Source organism: Fusarium tjaetaba (genome assembly GCF_013396195.1).
Source record: "Fusarium tjaetaba strain NRRL 66243 chromosome Unknown NRRL66243_c0000255, whole genome shotgun sequence".
In the NCBI taxonomy this organism is placed as follows: domain Eukaryota; kingdom Fungi; phylum Ascomycota; class Sordariomycetes; order Hypocreales; family Nectriaceae; genus Fusarium; species Fusarium tjaetaba.
The window spans coordinates 1-27,043 of record NW_023501451.1 but is presented as its reverse complement, the minus strand read 5'-3'; the positions used below and the strand labels follow the sequence as shown (position 1 = coordinate 27,043).

The 27,043-nt window shown below is 47.7% G+C and overlaps 7 protein-coding genes across 7 annotated transcripts; 4 read left to right on the top strand and 3 right to left on the bottom strand.

Annotated features, from left to right (window-relative positions):
* Positions 1-2,549: 2,549 nt before the first annotated feature.
* On the top strand, positions 2,550-4,152 carry FTJAE_10806 (sugar transporter; the record flags this gene model as incomplete). Its single annotated transcript, XM_037343684.1, has 2 exons — positions 2,550-3,823; positions 3,873-4,152. The coding sequence occupies 2 exons, from the start codon at positions 2,550-2,552 to the stop codon at positions 4,150-4,152; spliced, it is 1,554 nt and encodes a 517-aa protein (XP_037202104.1).
* Positions 4,153-4,857: 705 nt separating this feature from the next.
* FTJAE_10805 (alpha-n-arabinofuranosidase A) lies at positions 4,858-7,043 on the top strand (the record flags this gene model as incomplete). The annotated part of the gene is made up of 5 exons (XM_037343683.1): positions 4,858-4,983; positions 5,034-5,498; positions 5,548-5,661; positions 5,715-5,904; positions 5,956-7,043. 5 exons carry the CDS (start codon positions 4,858-4,860, stop codon positions 7,041-7,043), a joined length of 1,983 nt encoding a protein of 660 aa, XP_037202103.1.
* Positions 7,044-7,169: 126 nt separating this feature from the next.
* Positions 7,170-8,267, bottom strand: FTJAE_10804 (uncharacterized protein; the record flags this gene model as incomplete). Its single annotated transcript, XM_037343682.1, has 1 exon — positions 7,170-8,267. One exon carries the CDS (start codon positions 8,265-8,267, stop codon positions 7,170-7,172), a length of 1,098 nt encoding a protein of 365 aa, XP_037202102.1.
* Positions 8,268-10,508: 2,241 nt separating this feature from the next.
* FTJAE_10803 (uncharacterized protein) lies at positions 10,509-10,832 on the top strand (the record flags this gene model as incomplete). Its single annotated transcript, XM_037343681.1, has 1 exon — positions 10,509-10,832. The coding sequence occupies one exon, from the start codon at positions 10,509-10,511 to the stop codon at positions 10,830-10,832; it is 324 nt and encodes a 107-aa protein (XP_037202101.1).
* Positions 10,833-12,565: 1,733 nt separating this feature from the next.
* On the bottom strand, positions 12,566-14,934 carry FTJAE_10802 (uncharacterized protein; the record flags this gene model as incomplete). The annotated part of the gene is made up of 6 exons (XM_037343680.1): positions 12,566-13,034; positions 13,085-13,161; positions 13,212-14,218; positions 14,401-14,434; positions 14,504-14,785; positions 14,848-14,934. 6 exons carry the CDS (start codon positions 14,932-14,934, stop codon positions 12,566-12,568), a joined length of 1,956 nt encoding a protein of 651 aa, XP_037202100.1.
* An 880-nt stretch (positions 14,935-15,814) lies between these two features.
* Positions 15,815-24,041, top strand: FTJAE_10801 (uncharacterized protein; the record flags this gene model as incomplete). Its single annotated transcript, XM_037343679.1, has 7 exons — positions 15,815-16,088; positions 16,147-18,195; positions 18,253-19,731; positions 19,789-19,943; positions 20,002-23,393; positions 23,466-23,696; positions 23,786-24,041. The coding sequence occupies 7 exons, from the start codon at positions 15,815-15,817 to the stop codon at positions 24,039-24,041; spliced, it is 7,836 nt and encodes a 2,611-aa protein (XP_037202099.1).
* A 1,167-nt stretch (positions 24,042-25,208) lies between these two features.
* FTJAE_10800 (FAD binding domain protein) lies at positions 25,209-26,399 on the bottom strand (the record flags this gene model as incomplete). Its single annotated transcript, XM_037343678.1, has 1 exon — positions 25,209-26,399. One exon carries the CDS (start codon positions 26,397-26,399, stop codon positions 25,209-25,211), a length of 1,191 nt encoding a protein of 396 aa, XP_037202098.1.
* Positions 26,400-27,043: the final 644 nt, after the last annotated feature.

Genomic DNA, 27,043 nt, shown 5'->3' with positions numbered 1-27,043 from the left:
AAACAAAGAGCTAATAAAATGGTGTTAGAAAATGGAATTTATTCTGTTCCCACTGGCTCTTGGGATGGATTGCTTAAGTCTAAAGAAGCATAGCCAGTATTTTCCTGTGGAACGAGGAGGTCCGCGGGCACGGAGCTTCGCTACCCGCGGGCACTGTCAACTTCCTGCCCATCTATCAGCTGCCAATTCTTTGAACTGCTTTTATATCATGCCGTTGTGGAAAAACGGTATATGTATAATTTCCTCTTGCTTTTCTTATTATTGTTTATCGTAATTGGGGTCTATTGGATTCACTCCAGTTCACAACTGTTCTAGTATGCGAAGATCGGACAGTCCGATAAAGAAGAAACCGTGCATGATTCTTATTAGGCTTCCAGAGTATCTGTGCGACTAGCGTTTCCAGTGCTCTTGAACGAGTCGTCAATAGGCCATTGTGTAAAGGTCCGCGGACACCGACGATTGCTCTGCACTGTTCGACCTTTCCGGTCTCCTGACATGTCTCGAATGCTCACTGCTCTCTTTCTATTGATTAGAATCTTCATGATAGTCATTGTAATCGTTATCAACTTCAGACACCGTTCTCATGTCTTTGGGTGGTCATGTTGGCAAGTTGATCCAGGCTGTCGAACAATTGGGTATTGGCATTGTGGCTTGGCACAAGTGAGCGCCACATCTCAACTATCTAATCGATAAGACGACACAATTGATAATGATAAGAAACTTGAAGTTCGAGGGCGATAAGATAAGGATAAAGGATAAGGATTGAAATAGCATCGGTTTCTGGCTATGCTTCAGGGTAGGAGATGCTAGCAGATGTCATTTTCCAGCTCGTCTTAATCAATTCTGTTTTATGACCTTGCGCTGCTCTAAAAGGTTTGTCTGGGGTTTGTTTGAGATTATCTATGCTTATTCGCAACGATAAATCCAGATTTCACGCTCTTGGTCCCCGCATGCTGTCGATTTTACATATCAGCTTAACATCTTTAGAAGCCATTGTCAACATCATCGAAGCTATATTCGAATCGTCTCAGTTCCCGACTCATGTCAGCACTCACTTGTAAAAGCTATGGGACCTATTCACCAATACACGGAGATACCATACTATGTCCGAATTTCATCATCATCGTATTACTCACATCCACAAATGCCACCGAAGAACATCCTCAATTCATGCAAAGTCAACGCTGTTATCAATGAAGCGACTCGGATGTGTATAGGCGATACTCTCGGTCGTACAAAAACACCACATCTGCATCCAGCCTCATCTCGTGATGTGGGCTATCGCACCGATATGTAACACGCGAATCTCGCGGTCACATCAAAGGTCCAAGCTCATCACATCTCATGAACAAAACCGGATCTGGTGCCGTTCTTATAAAGTAATGCCGTTGAGCATATGTAACGTTGAGCGGGCCGGCTCCAGATTTCCCGAGTCATCTAAACTGGAGACATCTCGCTACTGTGGATCAACGAAGGATAGCAGATTTTTTGTTGAGCAAGTGATATGGGGTAGATTAGAAATATCCATAACGGAGTATTTACTTTTAGTTTGAGATTCCCCGTGGAGGTAAAGGGTCCTTTTTCCACAATTTTATAAATGATGTTATTGTAATTGGTCAGAGATATCAAGTTCCCCGATTACTCTCTCGTCGCTCTATTACATACTCTTTACTACATTCAGAGCGCGAAATCAGATTGTTTTCCTCGATTGAAAGACGTCATTTGTTGATCTTACATAAGCGCTCAAATACCAGACAACGGATCGGCCGAGAGCGCCACGGGACAAAAGATCGACAATGCTTCTCCCCTAGAAATTTTCTAGAACGATTCGAATCGCCCAAGCCCGGGACAGTCTGTCAGTAAGCTTTCCGACCTGCATCTCTCCAAATCTGAACTCCGAAGACTATTTGAAGCTTAATCTTTTAGCCAGCGTCGATTAAAAACGTTCTAGACGATGTAAATGATCCCACCAGGCTCCGCAATCTCCCGTAAACACCTCTCGTTAACAAGATACTAGCATCTCGAAAGTGCCGTTTTTGCCGTTCCCGACCAGGGGCAGCACGTCTCTACCGGACCCGCTGTCGTCCAATGCCGTGCATGAGCCTCATCGCTTGGCGATAAGGATTGCCTATTGCAGTTACTCCGAGCCTTATCGCTGCGAGATTTTTGCATTCTCTTGACTCGCGAGCTATGACGATTGCGGAGCTTGGGGGACCCGCGATATCCACTGTCGACATGGCACCTCCGAAAAGAGACCGTGCCGTATTATCCGATGAACCCCAAATCCTCACCGTGAGAAGAAAACATGCGCCATGGTACTCCGTAGGAAGAGAAACAATCTCACGATTATTGTTGCAATGAAGCTTGGATCAACTAAATCTTATCCCCACATACGAGGGGTTTTTTCCTGCTCTTCTCCATGGGGCTCCGCAGAAATCTGGAGTCTCTAGTCTGGTTGATGAGATTGGTATAAAACCTAGCAACGAACCTCCAAACCAAATCTCCAACCCAGGCCACTTCCCCAACCCGTTCTCCAATTCCTCTCAAAGATGAGCGTGCCAACATACATGGGCGTCAGCGGCAAGCCCCTCGCCATCCTCCAAATCGCCGCCATCGTCGCCCCCTCCTTCGTCCTCTTCGGCTACAACCAAGCTGGCATCGGCGGTCTCCTCTCCGAAGAAGACTGGGTCAAGACCTTCCCCGAGATCGACACCGTCAACTCCACCGGCGCCGACAAGAGCTCCAAATCTACCCTCCAGGGCTTCGTCGTCGCGACGTTTGTCATCGGTGCTCTGATCGGTTCGTTAAGTTGCTCGTATACGGGTGATAAGTTCGGACGTAGGAATGTCATCTTTGCTGCGGCGATTTGCTCCTTGATTGGAGAGATCCTTGAGGCGTCGTCTTTTGGACTCGCGCAGTTCATTATTGGACGGGTTATCATTGGACTGGGTATTGGACAGTTAAGTTCCATTGTCCCGGTTTGGCAGAGTGAGACGTCGGCGGCTGTGAACCGTGGTCGTCAGGTTGTCTTGACCGGTCTCTTCATCTGTCTTGGTTACGTTCTTGAATCATGGATCAACCTTGGTTTCTTCGAGTTTCACCATGGTCCTGTTACATGGAGACCCCCGATCGCCATTGCCATTGCCTTCTCCCTCATCCTCATGGCCAGCATTTACTTCTTCCCCGAGAGTCCTCGATGGCTCGTCCTTAAGAACCGATCTGAGGAAGCTCGTCACGCCGTCGCTGCCCTCCGGGGTCTTACCATCGACTCCACAGAGGTTCTCGCTGAAGTCGCTGGCATTGAGCACTCCCTCGAAGAAACTTCCGATAACGCTGCTCGTCTGGGCGATATGCTCAAGATGGGTGAGGATAAGCTCCTGTACCGCTTCACCCTCTGTATCCTCCTTCAGTTCTACCAGCAAATGAGTGGTTCCAACCTGGTCAGTGTCTACGCCAACGTTCTCTTCCAGAAGAACTTGGGCATGAGCGCCGAGACTGCCAAGATTCTCACCGGAGGAGCTCTCACTTGGAAGTTCCTCGCTTCTTTCATCGCTTTCTTCACCATCGATCGTTTCGGTCGTCGCGCCGTCTTCATGATCAGCGGTGTTGGCATGTCGGCCTGCATGATCGCCCTCGCTATCACCACCTCTTTCGGTAGCGAGAACAAACCTGCCATGATTGCTGCCGGATGCTTCATTTACCTTTACAACACCTTTGTTCCCATCGGTTTCCTGGGCGCCAACTTCCTGTACTGTACTGAGGTTGCTCCCATCCGCCTCCGAATGGCCATGTCTTCCATCTCGACCGGTAACCACTGGCTCTGGTATGTCTCCCTTCCTCTTTCCTGTTCCCGCAAATATTAACATCAGCAGGAACTTCATCGTCGTCATGGTCACCCCCGTCGCTCTCGAGAGTATCGGCTGGCAGTACTACATCGTGTACGCCGTCATCGCCGCATGCGTTCCCATCTCGGTCTTCCTGTTCTTCCCCGAGACCATGGGTCGCAACCTCGAAGAGATCGAGCTCATCTTCAAGGAATCACCCTCTGTGTTCTCAACAGTCAAGTTTGCAAAGACTCGACCTCGCAACACTCCTCAGCAATTCCTCGCAAGCAAGGAAAAGGCCGATCACCTGGAGCAAAGCGAAGACTAATTGGGGGATCGAAAATGGAAGCAAATTGTTTTTATGTGTTTTACGAAATGAAATAGCGATAGAAAGGCAGAAAGAATGCTAGTATGATTATGACATGACATGATATAGCCAAGTGACATTTACCCGGCCTCCCATCATGTGAACACGCCTTGGCCCCTTGTATTTTATCGCGTTAATTCGTGGATGAATTGGAAAGAAATTGTGCAGTCGGAAAAGCTAAGCTTATTTTGGTGAGCTACACCGAGTTCAATCATGAAGATCACGACAAAATACGACTCAGGTCCACACAAGCTTCTAATGCGCACGAATCATTTCCCCCTTCCCCCTCAAGACCCCTGCTCTTTTTACCCCAACTCGAAAAAACAAAGCCATGATCGACAGTTTTTAGTAAACGTCATGATCAACCCCTCAGAATTTAACCGTTTTTCTCACGATCGTCCCCCCGCGTTCGGGTAAAGTTGACTGGTGTCAATGGCTTCCTCGGCAGTGACCATGATACGATCATCAAAGTGCGGAGAAGCTTATCTTGTCAATTATTGGACCGCTTGTTTCCTGCAGGAACGGGATGGGGTTGGTTAAGCCGGTTGAATTGTGCAGGTTTGTGCCTGAATTGAAGGATTACACTATATAAGACCGAAGCAGCGTCGCAGTTTTTTGAAAATCTCACCTCATCTGCAAGGCAAGGTCGATCGAACACCTGACATCATGGTTCGCTTCAGTTCAATCCTTGCGGCTGCGGCTTGCTTCGTGGCTGTTGAGTCTGTCAACATCAAGGTCGACAGCAAGGGCGGAAACGCTACTAGTGGTCACCAATATGGCTTCCTTCATGAGGTTGGTCTAACTCACCACTGGCGATGATTGGTATGCTAACTTGGGGCTAGGATATTAACAACTCCGGTGATGGTGGCATCTACGCTGAACTTATCCGCAACCGTGCTTTCCAGTACAGCAAGAAATACCCTGTTTCTCTGTCTGGCTGGAGACCCATCAACGATGCTAAGCTCTCCCTCAACCGCCTCGACACTCCTCTCTCCGACGCTCTCCCTGTTTCCATGAACGTCAAGCCTGGAAAGGGCAAGGCCAAGGAGATTGGTTTCCTCAACGAGGGATACTGGGGAATAGATGTCAAGAAGCAAAAGTACACTGGCTCTTTCTGGGTCAAGGGCGCTTACAAGGGCCACTTTACTGCTTCTCTGCGATCTAACCTTACCGATGATATCTTCGGCAGCGTCAAGGTCAAGTCTAAGGCCAACAAGAAGCAGTGGGTTGAGCATGAGTTTGTGCTTACTCCCAACAAGAACGCTCCTAACAGCAACAACACTTTTGCTATTACCTATGATCCCAAGGTGAGTAGCAGCCAAAACTGAGGCTTGAAGTTATACTGATGTTCTGTAGGGTGCTGATGGAGATCTTGACTTTAACCTTATCAGCTTGTTCCCTCCTACCTATAAGGGCCGCAAGAACGGTCTTCGAGTTGATCTTGCCGAGGCTCTCGAAGGTCTCCACCCCGTAAGTTTCACCATCTCAAGTCTCTCATGATTAGTCGCTGACAGCCAGAAAAGAGCCTGCTGCGCTTCCCCGGTGGTAACATGCTCGAGGGCAATACCAACAAGACCTGGTGGGACTGGAAGGATACCCTCGGACCTCTCCGCAACCGCCCTGGTTTCGAGGGTGTCTGGAACTACCAGCAGACCCACGGCCTTGGAATCTTGGAGTATCTCCAGTGGGCTGAGGATATGAACCTCGAAATCAGTAAGTTCTTTCAAACTCGGTGACGGTTAGACTCAAGCTAACAGATTTTAGTTGTCGGTGTTTACGCTGGCCTCTCCCTCGACGGCTCCGTCACCCCCAAGGACCAACTCCAGCCTCTCATCGACGACGCCCTAGACGAGATCGAATTCATCCGAGGCCCCGTTACTTCCAAGTGGGGTAAGAAGCGCGCTGAGCTCGGCCACCCCAAGCCTTTCAGACTCTCCTACGTTGAAGTCGGAAACGAGGATTGGCTCGCTGGTTATCCCACCGGCTGGAACTCTTACAAGGAGTACCGCTTCCCCATGTTCCTCGAGGCTATCAAGAAGGCCCACCCTGACCTCACCGTAATTTCCTCCGGCGCTTCTATCGACCCCGTTGGTAAGACAGACGCTGGTTTCGACATTCCTGCTCCTGGAATTGGTGACTACCATCCTTACCGTGAGCCTGATGTTCTTGTGGAGGAGTTCAACCTGTTTGATAACAACAAGTACGGCCACATCATTGGTGAGGTTGCTTCTACTCACCCCAACGGTGGAACTGGCTGGAGCGGCAACTTGATGCCTTACCCCTGGTGGATCTCTGGTGTCGGTGAGGCCGTCGCTCTCTGCGGTTATGAGCGCAACGCCGATCGTATCCCCGGAACTTTCTACGCTCCTATCCTCAAAAACGAGAACCGATGGCAGTGGGCTATCACCATGATCCAATTCGCCGCCGACTCCGCCATGACCACCCGCTCCACCAGCTGGTACGTCTGGTCCCTCTTCGCCGGTCACCCCATGACTCATACTCTCCCCGCCACATCCGACTTCGACCCTCTCTACTACGTCGCTGGCAAGAATGAGGACAAGGGCACTCTTATCTGGAAGGGTGCTGCGTACAACACCACCAAGGGCGCTGACGTTCCCGTGTCTCTGTCCTTCAAGGGTGTTAAGCCCGGTGCTCAGGCTGAGCTTACTCTTCTGACCAACAAGGAGAAGGATCCTTTTGCGTTCAATGATCCTCACAAGGGCAACAATGTCGTTGATACTAAGAAGACTGTTCTCAAGGCTGATGGCAAGGGTGCTTTCAACTTCAAGCTTCCCAACCTTAGTGTTGCAGTTCTTGAGACTCTCAAGAAGGGAAAGCCATACTCTAGCTAGATGGCAGCATTGGCCTTATTGTTGAGTTAGGATAGGAAGAAAATATTCAAATATGCTGATAGTAAATTGAAGAGTGAATGCTTCAAACAGCCGAGTCTAATTATGGTTGAATAATGTAAGCGTAGCTCATCGCCATCGTCCGATCCTCGCACGTTCATAAGCCGCTTCAGAATAATCATTCCAACTCCTCGGGAATCCTTCAGGCGAGCTGGATATCTTGTAGCCACTGAACTCAACGTTACTCCCGACGTGAGGGAATTCATATGCCACGCCAGAGAACTTAATACAGTCGTCGCTGAGGAATTCGATCTCTCCAGCCTCTGCATCAGGCAGTATCTCGCCTTCTCCAGTCTCCTTTCCACGCAATCGATAAAAGACACGACGGGACAGCGTAGTCACACTTTTCTTCTTTTTTGCGGGGCGGCCTTTGTTCGCAACCTTGGTCTCTTTCTTCATACTTCTCTTGCGGCCCTTTTTGGTCTCCTTCTGAACTTCGGAGTCATCACTGTCCTCCGTTCCCGAGCCATTCTCGGATCCAACTAGATCGTCCAAGACCTCTTCATCACTGGAAAGAAACATAGCTCCTGTTATAATGCCGAAATCAAAGTTGGCTCTCAGACTATTCCCTTTGCCTGGGAAAATGTTCATGGTGAGTATGTGCCAATTGAGATGTTGCCAACCATCGGTAACAGGATCGCACTTGATAATATACGAGCCCTGGCATTTCTCAAGATCAAAACTCGGCTTTGCCTTTCGGCCTCGGCTTGCGGGAGGTGGCTTGAGGGTTGACAAGTACTGTTCGTGCGCTTCCATGGCTTGCGTCCACTTCTTCTCCTTCTCATGCTTCTTTGCTTCAAGAGCGCGCGTGTTGATAGACGCCGCTAGTGCATCCACAGCTTTTGTATTCCACCCGATGCAAAGCGTTCGGTTATCCCTAGGGCCTCCACTCTTTGTGTACAATCCAGGAACTTCTCCAGCCTTGAGATGCAGGCCTAGTCTGTCATCAAATCCCTCTAATGACAGTGGGTCTGGTGTTTTGTGAAGATCAGGCTGACCATTAGTGGTGAAGTAGTGTTCGAGAAAGAGATCCAGATCGTAGTTTGCTTTGTCGCCCGGAGTTTTACATTTGTTTAGTTCCTCTAGTCTTTTACGCTTGTCGTTTGCGTCCCATTCTTGCACGTCCTTTTGCCACTTCTCATACAAAGGCTGTAGAGCTTGTTCCATTGACTGTCTCAACGACAATAGCGACGGTGGAACATGATCGCACTGGAAAGCATTAGATCACTAGAATCGGTAAAGAATTGACCAACTAACCTGTCCTTGAGCCACTGCATTCATCAAAAGTTCCTTCTGTTCTCCCACTTTGGTCTTCCTGGGATGAAAACTGATACCGTAATGTCTCAGCTGTCCTGCGAAAAAAACCCTTTTTCTTGAACAGCTCTCGAGCTTCATCGCTTGCTTTTTTCTGGTCTCGTTTCAATCGCAGAGTCTCTGGCCAAAATAGCTCGCGCAATCTGCCCCCAATAACCCGTTCGATATTTCCAATGCTGGCGCAGAAGCGTTCCTTGGTCAGTGAAAAGCCATCTCTTTCGACTACAGGTGGTTCAGGGCGTGGGCTAATTTGTGACATGTTGATGCTTGACTGTTTAATAGAGCCCTGGGTAAGTGTGAGGTTGGGAGGGGTTCAGTAAATCAACGCGAAATTACATCGGGTAATAATTGGCCCGAGCCATGGTTTTCGTCTTTGAAGCTAATGACATCTCGTTGCGATAACGAAACCATGTCCTTATCGCTAATTATCTCTGTATTCTACTTGATGCGGTTTGGTGGAGGTAAAATGGGATGGAAAACGCCTGAAAGCATTTCAAGTTAAACGCTATTACTCACACAGCCTAATACTGAATGTAAATATCGATTAAAGTCTTTCCATTCTTGCCTACTATCCCCAGGAGTTACTGTTTCCTAGCATATACTACATAAGAACGCAGCGTATGTCCTCGAGATAAACTTTAGAAGAGAGTCACCATCTTTACCTCTGAGCTTCAACTTCCGCATAGGTTCTAGGGTGGCGTACGTGGTTGAAACCAGAGAGGCCAGGACTAAGCAACTACTATTCCTAATATGCGGAAAAATGTATCCTATACCTTCTAATTCTGCGGACCATATCAATTCTCTGTGACTGCAATGGATTCCCCGCCTGATCAAATTACTTCATAATTCGTCATAAGCCTAGTCAGTTGAGCGCACTACCTCCACACACACGCGTGACGCAGCAAGTTACATAGCAACCTTCCCCATCAGCAATGCATGTCTCAGGTCTGATCTGGCGTAGACAAGGTATGGATACAGTTAACCAAACAGATATTGCGTTCAATAGGCTATTGCCATTGCTCTCTGAAAGTTGCAGTAAGAGACTTAACCATGCTATCTAGGTAATGTATATCTGTGATTACCGATCCTCGGGAGAAGTCCAAAGTTCGAGGAATGACGGATACTTGTAGCTCTCTCACCCGATGCCGCAACAAGTTAGGCATTCGTTGAGATCAGATATTGTGTTTTGACACAGCGCTATTCCTCCCATCATGCGTGCTGTTGGCTGAATACGAGTTCTAGAGGACAGATCAGCGCTGCTGATCCATTTCAAATAATGATTTGGGGGCTCAAAGACAACTAAGACTTAGAGATGCAAGAGTGAACTGTTTGATGGCGTGAGGTTTCCGATTCAGATGCAAGTTTAATTCTTGATCCCAGCTTCGGACGGTTACTATCTACCAAGATCGTCTAATTTACACCTTGATAGGAAGGACCTTGTTTAATTCCGCCGCTCCCGCTTCGGCTACTTCTCCTTTGAGAATACCTTGCGCTGATCGCCTGCAGATACCTATTTTCATCACAAGATCCTGGTTAGTACGTAAGTAGCATACTTGATAAGAGCTAGTATAAGATGAAGTCACTTAGGAAAGTGTCGAAATGCACATATTAATTCCCCGACGGGCCGTCCGTACTGACTATGTGACACTTACTCTATTTAATGCCTGATCTTCCTAACCTGAGGCATGAATCCGGTGCTGACCCCGCATTTGTTCATGATGCCGTAACCAACTTGAACTTGGCGAACTTGGCCATCTCGATCTACGTTCAACGACCAACACAACAACTCAACTTCCTTGATTCAAACCACCAATCTTGTTTAAATTTGAGACTGTGAGTTCAGCAGCCAACACAACAACCTCTGTGATTTACCCTTGGCGCTGCGCTTTGACAGTCAGCTCGGAGATTCCCTGATTCAACCTGTCAGTCACCTGCAATTCACCTCTGGTACTACCTTTCGGCAACCAGCATTGAACAGCAGCTCTGAAGAAGACGAAAATAGAGATAACAACCGATACTTTAGGCAAGACCAAAAAGTGAAAAGAACATAAATATCAGCTTATCCCGCTCTTAAACAATTCCCTCTACTCCAGCATGACATCCAGAAACCTCAACAAGACCTGGCGCGACATTGTCTTTGAACAGTACGAAGTCGACCACGCAGCTGACGTCCCCTTTCCAATCCACTACTTGATCTACGGCGACCAGTGGAAAACAGACATAATCATTGATATCCCCAAGAAGATTGACGTCCCCGTCTTTCGTCAAGCTCTCCTCCACGCTGCCAGTTCAAGACGCCTTGAAAAGGACCCAGCATACGAAGACGACCTGATCAAGATCCGAGCACGTATTCCGCCAAGCAAGAATGATGATGCTCACTCGCAAGATGACGCTGCTGCTTCTGGCAACAGCGGCTAATGCTTGGTTGTTCACCATCTATGGTGACGGCGACTGCGAGTCGACTCCGACTGGTGACCTTGAGGGAGACGGTAATCAAGGTACTTACTCCGTTCCTAGATCTCAAGGATACTTCCAGTAATGATGACTAATGCCCTGCCGCCCGCACAGGCTGTCAAAGTGTTCCAAACCCTCATAGAGGGTTCGAGCTTGAAGATCTGGGCAGCTGCCAAATCGATTTGTATGCCAACGAGGGCGATTGCAACAACCGCGTACCGCAGCAGTTTTATGATGAAACCCTTGAGGGCATCTGCATTGGTCCCGGCTTCCTATGGGATTACTACACTGTAGTTGGTTGTTAGGAAGTTCTACCATCTGGCACCATGTAACGAAAGCCATAAGCTATTATTATGTTGTCTTAAATTGGGACCAGTCCCGTATATAGTGCCTATTTGTCGATGCGTATGGACCCCGCGCTTAGACTGCAGGTATATACAATAGCCCAGAACAGCATTTCATATCGCTTCATCATAAGTGCCTCCACCCGTAAAGCTTCATTTGATTCCCAGCACGAAGTATTTATTTAACACAGTGTGCATGCGCAGGGGACCATATAAATGCCTGATGTGCAGTTTAGCCCGCGACAGCATCTATCGCGCTCTATATCATCACGAGGGCGTCTGCGATCGGCTCTAGGATCTTGTGGCCGTTGGAATTCTAGATAAAGATGTGAATCAGCTTCTGAGCACCTCTTCATTCAAATAAAACCCATACTCATCGGTTGCTGTGTTCTTGGCTGAGACGTTTGCACAGGCAGAGAAGCCTTCGCACCAGCGGGCTGGGCGGCTGGTTGTGGTTGAGAAATCGGTGACATATTGATGATATAACGCGGGAACGACGATACGACTGACAATTCAAATCTGTAGACACTAACGTTAGAATAAATACCAAGGCTCTCGTGTTGGTTCCGACAATGATTGACAGCTAAGCCCCGATGGTGGGGGCTTAGTCTCTCGAAGGATCACAGCATGCCCACTAAACGTGCACCAACAAGAGGCAGAGCACTCAGCTGACGGGAGTCTAACCGAGATTTCAGTCTAGTCTGCCTTGCAGGGTACGAAAAGTGCCTGAAGGATTTGAAGTTGACCTTCTGGGTGATCCAATGACGTCGCATATGGAGAAAAACGTGTCGTACCATCGTTTGACTAACAGGGCTCATGTTATCAAGCCCGATGCCAAGATAAGCTTATGAACCCCTGAAACTTATATATAAATAGCTCCGAAGCATTGTCGCAGTATATAAGGTGCCCTGGCTTGCATGTTTGCCACAGTCCGACGTTAAACCCTTTAATCTGCTCTCCAGCCCTTCAGCCGAGCCAACCAGAGTCACAGGTCGTCTAGTTCGATCAATGCCAGAGTTTAGCCTAACAGTAAATGCAATGCCCTTTCCCGATCTAACAGCACCGCGTATTTTAAATAAACCACCTCAGCGGTAGTAGCTTATATCTTCCCTTTTACTATCAACTCTATATATAACTACTTAATCCAGATAATTAGCTAATTAGATATAACTTTTACACTTGAGTCATTTAAGAAGGGGTAGAAGGAGAGAAAAATAAATAATACTTATGATATTATTAGCAATAGAAAACACGCAATGGCAGTGGTATAAGTACATCCATTATACCTTGTTGAAAGTGTTGCTTGATCGATATATGACTAACCTATCAGATAATCATCTACCCAAGATTTATTTATGGAGCCGGCATCATTTCAACCCAGTCATTGAGCATTTCCGTGTTCGGCTCGTTGTCGCGGGTCGCCACCGTAAATTGTACTGACAATCCACCGCCTTGGTTATGTCCAAGCACCACCCTTCCAAAAGACTCATTGCCTGCACTGGCCTTTTTTCTAAGTCTAAAACAGCGGTAGTTGTACACATCTCGGTCTGGATCCGGCCTGGTTGGATCCGGCACCCACGGCCGCTCGGCAGCTGTATTCAGAAGATGCCAGACATTGGACTTTGTCTTGACTTCTATCCCTCCGATCTTGACAGTAACAGGATCCAGCGATCCAGGATCAGAGAAAAATAAGAATGCCGGAATCTCGCTGGGATCATAGTCGTCTTGGTCCTTTTCAAAGCCCTGCGCAATCGCGCGGAGTGTAGTAAGGGAAGGATTGCCGTGTTTCTTCTGCTGGCCACTAGGTACAAAAATGTTAGACCTGTTCACAATTGAAAAGCAGCAGATACGATGTGGAGTCTAGGAATTTACCAAATTAGATACACACGAGCGCGTATGGCGCGGTAGAAATTTGTGTCTGATGTAATTTCGGAACAGTGATGTGGAACCTGTTTGGGACATTAGCCGATGATGTCAAGAAGTTGTCGTGAAGAATCACCTTCAAAACGTGCACCTCCTGAATATCTGTGTAGTTCCCAAGGAATGAATTAACCGTATTTTGAATGTCGCAGCTACGGTCATGGGCGTCGCCTGTGAATAACATCTTGAACTCTGGCTTCGTGAACTCGCTGGTAAACAGGGTAATGATGCTAGCACGGTTCTTGATATCTTCGCCTTTCACAAGCTGACCTGACGCCTCCGTGTGCGGGCCAAACTCGCCGCCGTTTCTTGTCTCGGCTGTCTCGAATCGTGCAATGGCTGTTTCTTTCCGAAGTTGATCGTAAAGCTCTTCTGTTGGACCGACAAATTCGACGTTCCACATATCCCCATTTTCGAGATCTAATCTGCTCCCCTGTATTGGAGGAAAGCTAATGGGTAACAGTGGCACAGGATTCCATAGTTGGTTCTGACCTGCAACTTCTAATTCTCGTAGTGCTTCTTTTATCCTTGCGAAATCTCGAGGAGAGTTGATTCCTTGAGCCTTCTTCAGCGTTGCAGGTGGTAATGTGACGTATATGAGGTCATCTGGGTCCCGTCCTGGGGGTGCATTGACTTTGTATGTTGTTATGACCTCCCACTGAACTGGCACTTCACTTGCGTTGTTGCCATTTCGCTTCTTGCACATGACATTCTGCCAGTCATTTACAACACCCATCCTGCCCCAGCGCTGAAGACAGATGTGAGCTTGCACGCACAGGTACTTGTATTTCAGTTCCTCATCGTCTTCGTAAAGGCAGTTTTTATATGGGACTTCCAGAGTGAACGTGGGATTGGGGGACTCTTCCGCCAGTTCCTCCCAGTCCTCGTCCTTTGGTTCATCGTGTTCTTTCTCCAATAGTTGGTAATAGAACCAATACATGTATCGGAAATCTGTTGTATCTCCGAGTCCAATAATCCAGTCTTCATGGTCCTTACACTCGAGACTTGTGGGGTTGAGGGGCCTGGGTCTTGATTTCTTGCCTTGAGGAACAACAGGTTGTAGGCTGAAGTAGTTCTCCAAGCTTTCTAGTTCATGGTAGGTAACTTTTGTTCCCTCAAAGCTATTGCTTAACCGAGTTCTTGGTACTGCGGATCTGGAGTCGTTTATGGCCCGTATCAGATCCCTTCCTACAAATAATGGGTTAGCAAAATCATCTTTGCATTGGCACATGAAAGATGCGACCAAATCACTGGTTTACGTGTTTTACCTTTCCCACAGTGATCCTCATCTATATGCGAGAACTAGAAAAAGTTAGCGACCCGACCTTTGAGTGGCGCTGACACGATCATCAAAAAGGATTAATGACTTACCTGCAGCATATCAACCAACGCTTCGTCATACTTGGCCGGCTCATTTTCGAAAACCCCAGTGGGAAACTTGAACTTCGGCTGTCCGACTTTCTCCAAGACTGTAAGTAAAGTGTTGTAGGGTGTAGTTCCGTACCCAACGTCAATGATAGACCGTGAGTATGACGAGCCGCCGTCAATGAAGGGTTGATAGGCTCCTGTCTGGGGATTGATTTTGGCTTTGCAGATATCTACGACATTGCAATCTCCATAGTTGCTATCTATCACGACAATTTGCGTATAGGGCTATAGTAGTCCATATCAGAGAGGAGGAAATTTCGTATTTTTGTTGCGACTAGAGGTCTTACCTGATAGATGGAACCGTTTATCTGGAGCAGCCTCTGGTTCAGCTGTTGAGAGTTAATTATGAGCGTTCGTTGGTTGCGTTCGGTCATGATGGTCAAGGAGCAGAAACGACATGGGGAGAAGCAACGTAGGAACTTCTCAATTGCTTGTCGCTTAGGGGTCTGTTACAGTGAAGAAAGGAAAAGATAAGGATGTGAAAGTTCCAGAGAGTGGCGGGACCCATGTCATTTGTCACTTGGGACCTCGGCTTCTTCCCCAATTAACTAATTTTCAGCTTCCCACGTGGGAGGTTATGCGTGCATGAACAAGGATCTGCGAGAGGGTAGAAGGGCGCGGAAAATGTAAAAAGCGTTAGAAAATGACAATGTGATCAATTTTCCACGAGCCAACACACTCAAAGCTGTATAGACTTAGGGAACTCTAATGGTTCCGCTCGTATACAATGCCCGAATTTCTCAGGCCAGTCGCATCTATTCCTATTTCGGTGTTTAGTGAGCTAAATGTGACTGGCTAAAGGAGAATCGGGCTAGGGGTTATGGTCTCACGCCAAGAAACTATTCCCAGTCTTGTCTCAGTTCACTCAATAGTGCCATTTTTGTGCATGTTCGTGCATGAATCACATATTTCCGTGCGCAAGATTCGGGACAGGCGCCAAGGTCATTGCAGCTATTGGTATGTTGGTATCTAGCAAGCACAATGTGGCTGGCTGAAGCAGATAATCGGGCTAGAAAGAGGGGTTTGCCGTATTTCATTGACACATGGGTGGAATGAGGTATCTCCCCCACTAATTAGTTGAGGAGATAGCTCGAAGTTCTCATTTCATATGCATCAGACGGCTAAAAAAAATAAACACGGCCATAAAGCCCTTGTTGATAAAATTTGGACTATTGTATCAATGAGAGAGACACCTCCTTCGGCCTAACTCAACTGTTACTAAAAACTTGATTCGGCTTCTTGTGGATCGGGACCATGGGAGCCATCAGCGATGATGACTTGAGGAAGATCAGCCAGGCTGTGGCTATTATCCTCAATAGTTCACAGCAATACTTGGCTTTCCCAGTGCCTCAACCTCCCCCACCCAAGGGCAGGGCAAGAGGCCATCAAAGCGCAGGAGAGAGTGCCCTGAGCTATTCTTTCTATGGAAATCTGACTGTCGAGCTCTCGAGCGATTGGGAGATATGCCCAGGTTTTATACTTCAGGCAGCATCGCTCAACATAGGCCTGAGAATGTCAGGCAACGCAGGTACGTCTCAAGTCCTGTAAAGTCCCCACGACAGATAGTTGTACTCACTCGTTCATAGGAGGCAACACTCTAGATATTAGCCTTGGAGCGACACTGGAAGTTGACGACGTGCTCTTTATGGTAAAGGGTCAGATTCCGGACTTACTCTCAGACTCGGAAGTCGAATTCATCCTGACATTGACTCTAATGGATAACCGGATCACCACGGACGCACGGAACCTTGTTAGGGCTCTAGATTCCACACTGGATTTTGACAAGGCGATCAGCGGTGCGTCGTCAGATGTAATTGCTCAACTTGTAGACGAAGGAAGCAGCGTGCTTTCTGCTCGTGTGGTAGTCCACCGAACCCCAGCTAAACCGTCGTACCTCAAGAGCATCGAACTTTTGGTCATGGGCGGCTTCGACTGGACACCTGTTGAAAATATCACTCTGAAGCGGGTGGGTTGCACAGCAATCATACGCCGTGACACGGTCGATAGCCCATGGAATTATCTTCTGCAAGTTGCAGGGTTGGTGGGCATTAAAACAGCCGATGTGTTGGTAAAAGCAGAGTTCGACAGTTCTGAGACTAAGACCATCACTTTGTCAGCCGCAATCAGCCCCTCCATGAATCTCACGGCTATCGATGTCATGGACTTGGTGGTGAGGGGCACTGGCAAGGTATTCGTTCCGCCGAACCTGGAATATATGAGAACGTACGTTTCCCGGCGTGGAGCTTTGCTAGAAGTCGAAATAGTTCTCTCTCTTTCGACAGCAATGGCGGTTCAGTCATGTAGTGTCGCAGTCCAGTGCCCCGGCGCGATCTGGTCGTCGCCCCCATCAGAAGACCACATATGGCCCCAGGTTTTTCTGTCAGATCTGAACATATTTGTCACAGCCAATAGCAGCCAAGCTCAAACTTTCAAGACAAATCATACCGGTGTTCATAGTCAGTATGGTCAAAGATTATGTCTTTCATCTGTGTCCAAGACAAGAGTAACAAACTCTTGGGACTATTCGGCCTACGTCCGTGGAACTATTCATCTTCGGGACGAACAATACGCTCTCCCTGCTGTCCTCACATACGATTCGAGCAACAAGGAAACGTGGATATTAGCACGCATCACAGACTACGACTACGGATCGCTGACCGACCTGGCCGGCGATAATGCTTTTGTTCCGTACGACGTGGTTCCTCCTGACCTAGTCGCTATTTCAACTCAGTACCCGGTACCTAACGAGTCTCCTGTTCAACTTATCCTTTCCGGTGACCCTGTGGGAGGGAGAGACCGCAGCATCCGCCTACGGTTTAATAATCAAGGTCTGACGCGGGTCCTGTTAAAGGCTCAGTATTCCAACAACGATGGTTGGCAGATATCCAGCCAAATGACCTTGCTCAGTTTAGGAATTATGTTCGACCTCACTGATCCCGTGAATGCTGATGAAACCAAACGTATCGTGACTGGATATGTTTATGGCTTCTTTAGGGTTATTAACACGGCTGTCGTTGCATTTGTGGCTGGGTCCAAGACAGTAAGCGGAACTGAGTTCTGGGCACACTTGTCGGCGCAGGACGGAGCTGACCTGGATCCGGTATCTGCCCTGAACATTAGCCCGACGGTAGTTCTATCCGACCCGCAGATGACGGGCTATGCGCCCCCGTTGAATGGATGGAACTTGCCTACTACGTTTCCCATCAAGATCGAGGCGGCATTTTCATCCTCCGGCGCACAACTAGACGTGCAATTCAAGAAACTTACTGGGACTAGCAGTTACAGCCTCCGTCTTGTAAATATCGTTGTTTATTTCTCAGAGAAGTGGACTGTCTATGATAGTCTCGTTCTACCTGAAGGATCGCTCACAGTGCTTATATCAAATGCTGGCGATCAAGCAACGATGCAAGCCAGAGCTCGACTGGTTGGCAGCTTGTCCTTGCTTGGCCCCGGATTACGGGTCCAAGTTTGGGCCGAATTCTGGAGAAACGGACCAGGAGACGATATCTTCCACGCTCAAGTTGACGTGAAGACACTCAATGGTGGTGCCGGAGTAGCGGCATCTACCATATACCAACTTCAACAGTTTGGCGGGCAAACGTTAGACTTATCTAGGATACCATCTCCAGTGCCAGGTCAGTCATTCTACTGGAGGTAGGCCGCCATTAGTCTTTCTGCTAACCGATGTACAGCGGACTATCCTATCCAACTAAGCGATTTCATGTCCACTAGCAAGCTTCTACTCAGCTGTGGAATTGACGTTACCAGGAATACCGAAATCGGCAGCCTGACTGCATTATACTTCACCCTCAGCCAAGGAGGCCCATGGGTTATAACAGACCGAATTGCGCTGGACGAGTCATCTCTAGAACTAGTGATCCTCAACCCTCTGGGTCCTCCGTCAAACTACCAGCTCACTGCTAGGGGGCGATTGAAAATCGGCGGTGGCCTAAACATAAACGCTACCGTCAAGTTGCTGACGGGTACAGATCAGAGGCCAGGCTGGTTGCGAATCACCGTTAGCATAGACAATCATACTGATCCCCTGATCACAGTAGGATCCGTTCTATCGGTCCTCGTACCGAACGCTACAATAGACGTTCCCTCCGGCTGCCCCATTGACCCGAACAAGCCGTCCATGTCGGCGACTCTAGTTATTAACTTTGCGCCAAATGGGACAAAGTGGGTGCTGAAGGATGTGGTCATAGAGATGCAGCTTGCTGCATCCATCACATGGAGTATTGGTCCATCCGCCAAGAGCTTGCTAGTCACCAAGCTCGGGCTGAACGCCAGTCTGGTCGGCCTGGACACCACCAGCTCCACTCAGACCGTCATCATCTATGGAGAAGCAGCACTACAGCAGAGTTCGACGAACATACTTAGGATCGCGGCCCGTGTAGACGAATCAAAGACCCTTACAGTATCTTTGCAGGCTTTGATAGATACCCAAGTCCAGGCTACGGCTATACTGAGCAACTACTGTGGCGATTGGAGAGAAAGAAGCGATATTCCACAGTTCAGCAACGATTCAGGATTGAGCGATTATGGCAGCCTGGCTATAGTGTCTGCTCAGGTCAGGTTTCTGCCCTCTGGCCAAAACTGGACTCCGGACAGCTTAAGCGTTAGTGTGCAGACAGGAAGTGGCTTCCCAGGCTGGTCAATAGTGGACGGATATCTCAAGTTAACAAACTTGAAACTGAACATCTACATTGACAACCTGAGCTCCAACCCCGGGTTTACCGGTAGGCTATTTGGGTTGTTGAAGTACACTGCTCGTAGCAGCAAGACGCCGCTGGCCTCTGAAATTCACTTGACATTAGACGCGACGCAGAAGGTACTGTCACTCAACATTCAACTCCCGGACTGCTCTTTTATGGACGCGATATATGTTGCCACGGCTGGACGTTTTAATCTCCCGGGCAGCTGGTGGCCTACCCTGAGTGCTATCATGATGAAGATGAACTGGATAGAAGGTAGCGGCTCCTTCACTGCAATCCTGGGTCCCGAGGCGATTCTGCCAGGAACGAAAAAGATCTTCGTCATGCTTCACCCGACTCTCTTCCTTGGTGTATCGAAATCAACATCGAACTTTGCGGCGGTTGGTCAGCTTTCGGGAACGGCGGAGGTTTTTGCCACCATAGATATTCCGATATCTTACGACCTGCCTAACGGTTCGTATTATCCTATCGTATATGTGTTATTGAAATGGTTCTATACTGACGAGATAGGTCCACTCAAAATTTTCGGTATCGACGTGAAAAAGATCTACGATATGGTCAAGGCGCTCTGGGATTTGGTCAAAGATGTCGAACAGCTGACGGAACTTTGCGAGATCATGGCGGAGGTCGCTGGGGTTGCGGCTGCCTCAGCTGTTGGAACAGCGGTACGTTTCTCATGTTCTTCTTGAATCGGCCTTTTGCAAAAGGCTAACAACTTTGCAGCTGGTCGCGCTGGGCGTTGAAGCAGCGGTTGTGTGGAGCGTCATCAAATCGGTGTTTGGTAGCAGCGGAGGAGGCGGCGGTGGCGGCGGCGGATTAGATGACTCTGGCGGTTCCAATGAAAACCCCGACTCCAATAAGTACACCGGCCTATGGGTGGTTGGTGGATCCGGAATCAATAACGGCACTGTGGGAGAACAGGTCGAGCTGAAGGTGTATCCAAAAGACGCCTGGGGTAACGGACTTGCTATCGACAAAACCCAGCTAACGGCAACGATCATCTCCGAGACCCGTGTCCCGGTGAAAACATGGGTCTCCCAAGGGCCTTCTTCGTATCTTGCAACGTATAGCAGGCCGACAACGCTGGGTGGCTACATCGTTAGCATCACCTATCCACCACTGAATTACGAGGCACAGATACCCGTCATTTCTACAGATACGCCTGGCACAGCGTCTAGGTTGTCTCTCCTCGATGCCCCTCTGGCTGCAGTCATGGGTATCCACAACCAAGCGACCATATGGCCCCGAGATTCTCGCAGTACTCCCCTCTATGGCCTTGCATTTGAAGACTTATACAAGGTAACCTTCACTCCGCCAACAAAACTCCCTGTCAAATTGGTCACGTTCAACGATGCCTTGAAGGTCGACTGGGTTCCGTCACAAACGTCACACATGCTGGGTATCACGTTGGAAGATGGAACTCCGATCACCGGATCCCCGTTGCAAATCCAGTGTGTACTGAGACCAAGTACGAAGCTTACCAAGGCAGCCGGACCTGGCCTTTGTACCGGCTACCCCGGGGACGACGCAAATTTTGATGTTACGGTTCTTGACGACATCGGAAACCCATATAACGCGGATCCAGGGCTGACGGTATTGGCCGTAGCAACGACGCAGAACGGCCACCCGACCCCGCAAATCACTGAAACCAGGCGAACTGGGAACAAGGTCAGCTTCCAATACATTTTTCCAAACGTTAATTGTATAATTTCCATCTCCATTGACGGGCTATTACTCGAGCAATGTCCCATCAACGTCGCGACATCAACCCACCGACCAGGATTTTCAGTCACGGCCTCAACGGTTACGCTTTCCCAGCAGTCCTACTATGTAGGCCAAACTCTAACAGGCACGATAACGGCTCGTGATGATCTCGGCTACTTGTGGATTATGGAAAACGTCGGTACCTCTTTTCGTGTGCTCCGGGGCTTAGACCTCAATTCTGAATTGGGTATCTCTTCTGAAAACGGAGATGGCACAGTATCATTCTCCTACACCTTATCCTCAACCCCCCGGGAGGATACGATCGTTGTTTGCGCGCGGAGTGATCCTAGAGTTCAAGCAACTGGAAGTCCGGTAGATTTCAAGATCAATTCATGGCCAGCTCTTCAAGAACTGCGCTGTTATGGACCGGCAATGGAACTGCCGACGACACTACCGTATTTCGACATACTGCCTTTCGATGAGGCGGAGTCAATCGTCCAAGAGAGTCAGCTGTGGGATCCCTCGGAGCTGCACGTTGCTTCAACGTACAACGAGATTAGCAACGTGGTCATCAAGCGGAAGGGTCGGGGTTATAGAGCAACTGTCCAACCGGCGGCGAAGCATCCAGACCTTTCGATCCCGCCTGTGGTTCGGGTCAGTAGGAGCTCAGTGGATTTTGGACCGGGCCCATATCTTATGGATTCCGCTCCGCCTACAGCTAATGCTTTAGCGTTCTGGCGTAAACACGTCCAGGACAATATCTCGAGCTTCTTGGTTACAGCCGCCAGCGAGAACGGCAATCGACGATATATGGGTGGAGATATCGTTTCCGTGCTTTCGCAGTCCACTTCCCAGCTAGTCGTGACAGAGATCCTAGATCGCCTCGATGGCTCCTATCTGGTTAGCTACGTTCCCCTGGGAGCCAGCCAGATGCAGGTAGCCGTTGCTGTTAACGGAATCCCGGCGACAGGAAGTCCATATACGCTACCGGACCAGTCGGATCTTTCCATTACACTTGAAGGCGATGGCTTGTTTAAAGCCTCGATAGGGATCTCCGCGCAATTCACTGTCAAAGTCCTGCGTAATAAGCAACCGATGGTTGATAACAGTGTTTACTTCACTGGATTGGTCTACCCCGTGAGTTCGACCGACGCAAATGCAGCTGTCGTCATATTCAGCGCTCCAGATACGTACGGTGCATTCGAAGCAAGCTATATACTGGGACAAGGCACACTACCAGGGAACTTCAAGCTTCGGTTGCTGGCGAACTTTCAACCATTCGCCAACAATATCTACGACGTCGTCGTCACTATGCCTGCTTCAGTGGCTGAGTTCGATATCACAGGTCTCGATACGCTGATCCAATGCACGGATAGCAGAAATCTTTCGCAAGAATTCATCATCACACCTTATCCTGTAACGGAGTGTCAGCCCAAGGATCTCAAGATTCTCTGCTCCCCATCTATAGACTTCTTTTACGATATTACGGTGTTTGGGGATAGAAACACCCAATTCGCTGTTCGTTACGGAGTCACATCAGCGGGAACATATACGCTGCGCTTTAACTTCCGCGGTCAAGCTGCGAAGAAGCACAACGCCGAAAGGCCCGATGATGACAGTTGGCTTGTTGTTGCATCGGACGCGATGCGAAGTTTGACACGCTATGTACCTGGAAGGCCGGAGATGAGCTGGAGCACAAAACAAGAAGGGCCAGGCAAACCAGGGGCAGTGGTCCTTCCCGATGGGAACCTCCAATTATCTACTCAATCTGGTGGTCCAAATGCCCTGCTTAGCGCACAGGGTGGGTGGAAAATACCCGGCTTTGGCGATACCTCTGCGGGCTTCCTGTTTGGTTTTCGGGTTGCTTTAAGCCAGTTCGATGCACCTGTCGGAGAAATGTCCTTCACGGGGCCGCTTATCCGTAAGGGCAATGGCCCATATCCCGTCTTGCAACTTGCAGCAGGTCAGAATATACAATGGACGACTCTTGGAACAACGGGGAGTAGCGGGCTCTCAGGCCCGTCAAGCATCCTACCTGACGGAGTGTGGCATTACGTAGTAATGCGAGTGAACTCCTCCAACCTGTGGCTGTTTGAAGACAGCAAGTTGATCTTTAATATGCCTACAGGGGACTCTGGCAGTTACGCAAGCCCCTTCCCGTTTGACCTTTCCTTCTTTACAGACACCCTGACCAACGCTTTCGCCGCCCAGATAAAGGATATTTTTACTTGTCCTGGTTCTATACGCCCGTCGATCCGCAGCCCAAGCGATGGCGAAGTTTATTTCAATTCTGGGACAGAAGATCAAGAAGGGCAGCTCTGGACCGTCGTCGCTGATAACATTCCTGGCTACCGTTATTGGTACAACGCCACATCCCTATCTCTAAGTACTGGACGCGAAATGCTTACTAAGTAGGTTCACTGAGTGACTCGCTGTAGAAACGCCGAATATTTTTGCGAGGGGACGGCTAACGATTTTGATAGTGTCGGAGATTCCTATACGTTCGCTGCGAAGATGATTGGCCCGGCACTTCAGCCGGTTTCAGCCGTACAATGCCTGTTTAGAGTCTACAGCATTTTCGAGGGCACAGGAATATTTGCCTTTCACCGTGGGGTCGGATTGGAGATTGTCAAGCCTCTCAATGGTGTAATCACCTGTGACTACTACTATTATGGAAAGGATGAGAAGGGTGTTGACAAAAGATTTCATTTACAGTAAGTCTACCACTATGCCTTCATCTTAAGATCAAATTCTAGCAATGCTTTCTTTTTCCCACAACGCTTACTGAGTATATTTCAATTAGAAGTACGACATCCTTTCGAGATCTGGAACAGGTTATCGTGACTGTCTTGTATTCGCAGACAGCAGGCACGGTGACCTTGTTTGAAAACGGAAATCTCCGGATCAACTACACTTTTCCTAACGGCATTATGCCGCCACCTCAAGACTGGGCTTCTTCTCCGGGCATTACCTTTTTCTTTGACAATGCAAAGAGCCACCTCGGATTAAGCACGGGCACCTGGGTTGAGCTTGTTTTCCATAGACAGCTTTATGGGTAAGACGTATATATATTGGCAGAATATATATCCATAAGAAGTACAGAGTAGCGTATGATTGAATTGAGCTTTCTATAGTAGTATTTCTCTACCAAGTCATGATGTGTTCTATGTATATATTATAGACACTTTGTCGTATATTGCTCCCAGGGAGCATGGTATTATTTGATAAGAGAACTTGTCAGTCCCGCACCTAATTCCACTTACTTAACTCAGAAACGGTATAATGGGTAATGCTCGTCCGCTAAAGAGTCAGCTCTAAAGGCCATGATAAGTCTGCTAATAGTGTTAAGACTATTTATTATAATATAAAATCTATAGCCAGGTAATAAAGGATGAACTAAAAAGCATAGACAGCTTAAAGAAACATTTAAATAATCTAGCAAGTGTGTTAATTAGAGAAGTCTTATAATCAGTTTAGATATATCCTAAAACCAGGGCCAAGTATATAGATAAACTTGATAATACTATTCAGGACAAGAGGCTTAACTGTAAGGTTTTATTTAAGGCTAATTTAATGCTAAAGTAAAGAGTAAAAAAGATAAAGAATAAAATAACCTTAAATAAGTTTCTAAGGAGCCTTAAAATGCTTAGCAGGTTTTGCTATTATATAAAGTATTAATATAATATATTACCAATATAAGTTTGAATAATACTAAAAGCTTAACTAGATAATAATACAATATAAATTTATATATTTATAAAAAATTTAAGAAATTATAAAAAAAATATAATTAAAAAGAAATATTAATTTTCTTTTTTAAAAAAAAGTCTTATTAAAATAAATAGTAAAGATAATTAATAAACTTTAAAGATTTAAAGAATATATTCTATCTCGTGTACTATCCTGTCATCCTTGGATTGCCTTGTGACGGCAACCATTTCTCCAAGGCCTCTGGATCCTGATTGGAATGTGTATACCGGTATGTGGCACGGGTGAGCGTTAAAGGTCTTCTTCATTTCTGAATACATTTTGCTCTCTGAGCCGAGCTGAGCTCGAGAGCTGTCCCTTTCGTTGCAATTTATTGCCAAATTGAACCGGCTGCACTTCAAGCCCTACGTGAGCTATCTAACAAATCCCGCGACAGGATGCAATATACGGTCATCTATACTTTACAAATATTACCGTAGATTGATTGGAGGGACTGCCTAGACTCTACCACAGTATTCTTATTTCTCATATGTCAGTTTCGTCTCTTCCTTAAGCCCATTTACGAACCACGCGATGATCCACGAGTATGGCATCAGTTTAAGCATCATGTTCCTCAGCCAGTACCAGAATGTGCTCTTCGGGATATACCAGGCGGCTAGTTCCTCACTGCGTCTCTGAAGTCTCTCGACACGAGGTCGTTGCTTGCGTTCGTGGTTTTCTAGTGCCTCAGAAAGGCTGCCCGAGGCCATAATCTCCTTTCCCAAGATACCAGCTGAAGTGATAGCCATGGCTGCTCCTTGACCAGACATCAATGTGAGACAGTGTGCTGCGTCGCCCATAAGAAGGACTCGACCTTTAGACCACCGCGGCATTTGGACCATGGTTAGAGTGTCAACGAGTGGCGTTGTCCCAGACTTTTCAGCAGCGCTGAGCACGTCTGCGAGTTGCATGTTATCTCCAGCCAGTAACCTCAGAGTTTGGAACTTTGCAAGACGATCTCTGGTGTTGAATTTCTCGCCGTATTGCTTGGTATAATCATTCCTCCAGACATGGAGTGCCGCAAGCCGGCCCTTGCGGATCCTGTAGAGAATATCGAAATGACCAGGACTGTTGAAAGACACGCAATCGCTTTCCAGCCTAACGATCTCCTCTACGTCGTAGACAGAATAGGAATATCCCAAATCTACCTGGAAGTCTTGATCTTTCCAAATCATACTTCGTACCATTGATCGGATACCGTCAGCGCCAATGAGAAGTTGAACGTTCATTGCATCACCGCTGGTAAGTGTAACTACAATCCCATCTTCTTCTTCGGTTACAGAGTTGACAGTCTCAGAAAAGCGCACATCTACGCTTGGAGGAAGCGCGGTCCAGATGAGACGTGCTAAGTCATCGCGGCAGACTGAATAGCTCCCCAATTTGCCGTGAATATCTGTGTATCCCACCTCAAGTAATTTTCGACCTCGGACATCTCTGATGGTATTCTTATCAGCCTTGAACGATACATCTTCGAGCTGTTTCAGGAGGCCCATCTCTTTAACGGTCTCTAAGCAGATGCCTGTTAAGCCGACGACGTATCCGCCGCTGCGAATGCCAGGGGCCTTGTCGATTATGATGCATGACCAACCTGCCTTATCTAGCCACCATGCTGTGGAAAGACCGGCAATCCCAGCTTCGACGATGAGTGCTTTGGGCTTTGGCTCTACCATCTCTGCAAGCCGATGCTGAATGGGAATCAAGTATGATACAAATCAGCAATTTTAAGAGGGTGAGGTGTAAGACACGTCGGGCGGGCAGGGAAGAAAAAGAAAGACAAACGACTGAGCTAAGTAAGTTCTATACCTTTCTACCTTGATGACCAGGTAGTAGAAGTGTACTCCTTTAAATAAGCAGCGGAACAATAGTTAGCCGTAGTCCCCCCCTATTCGAGAGCCTAAGCTCTTTGGCTGAATGGCTTGATTTGCTCTGATAAGGTCAATCAGTCCACTATGGACTGACTCATTGCCGTAAGGTTTGCACTAGAAGCCGTATTTCGGCGCATAGCATGAAACCGGTTTTGGGCTGTGCAGCATCCCTATTCCGTTAAAGGCAGGCTGTCAAACCGCTGATTGAATTGGTGCTTGATTGATCCAATTTTCTCCATTCTAGCTAGCTTAGAAAAGAGAGGTAGCTAGTTATATAACCCTTCCAATTTTAGGAAACTAGGCTTATTATTGCTATTTAACCTATTAATCTCTCTATAGGTTTACTAGCTATCTATAATATAGGGTATTTTATAAATATTTTACTAAAAGTTTATTTGAATTTCTTACTTATAATAAAAAACCTTTAATTAAATAGTAATATATTATAT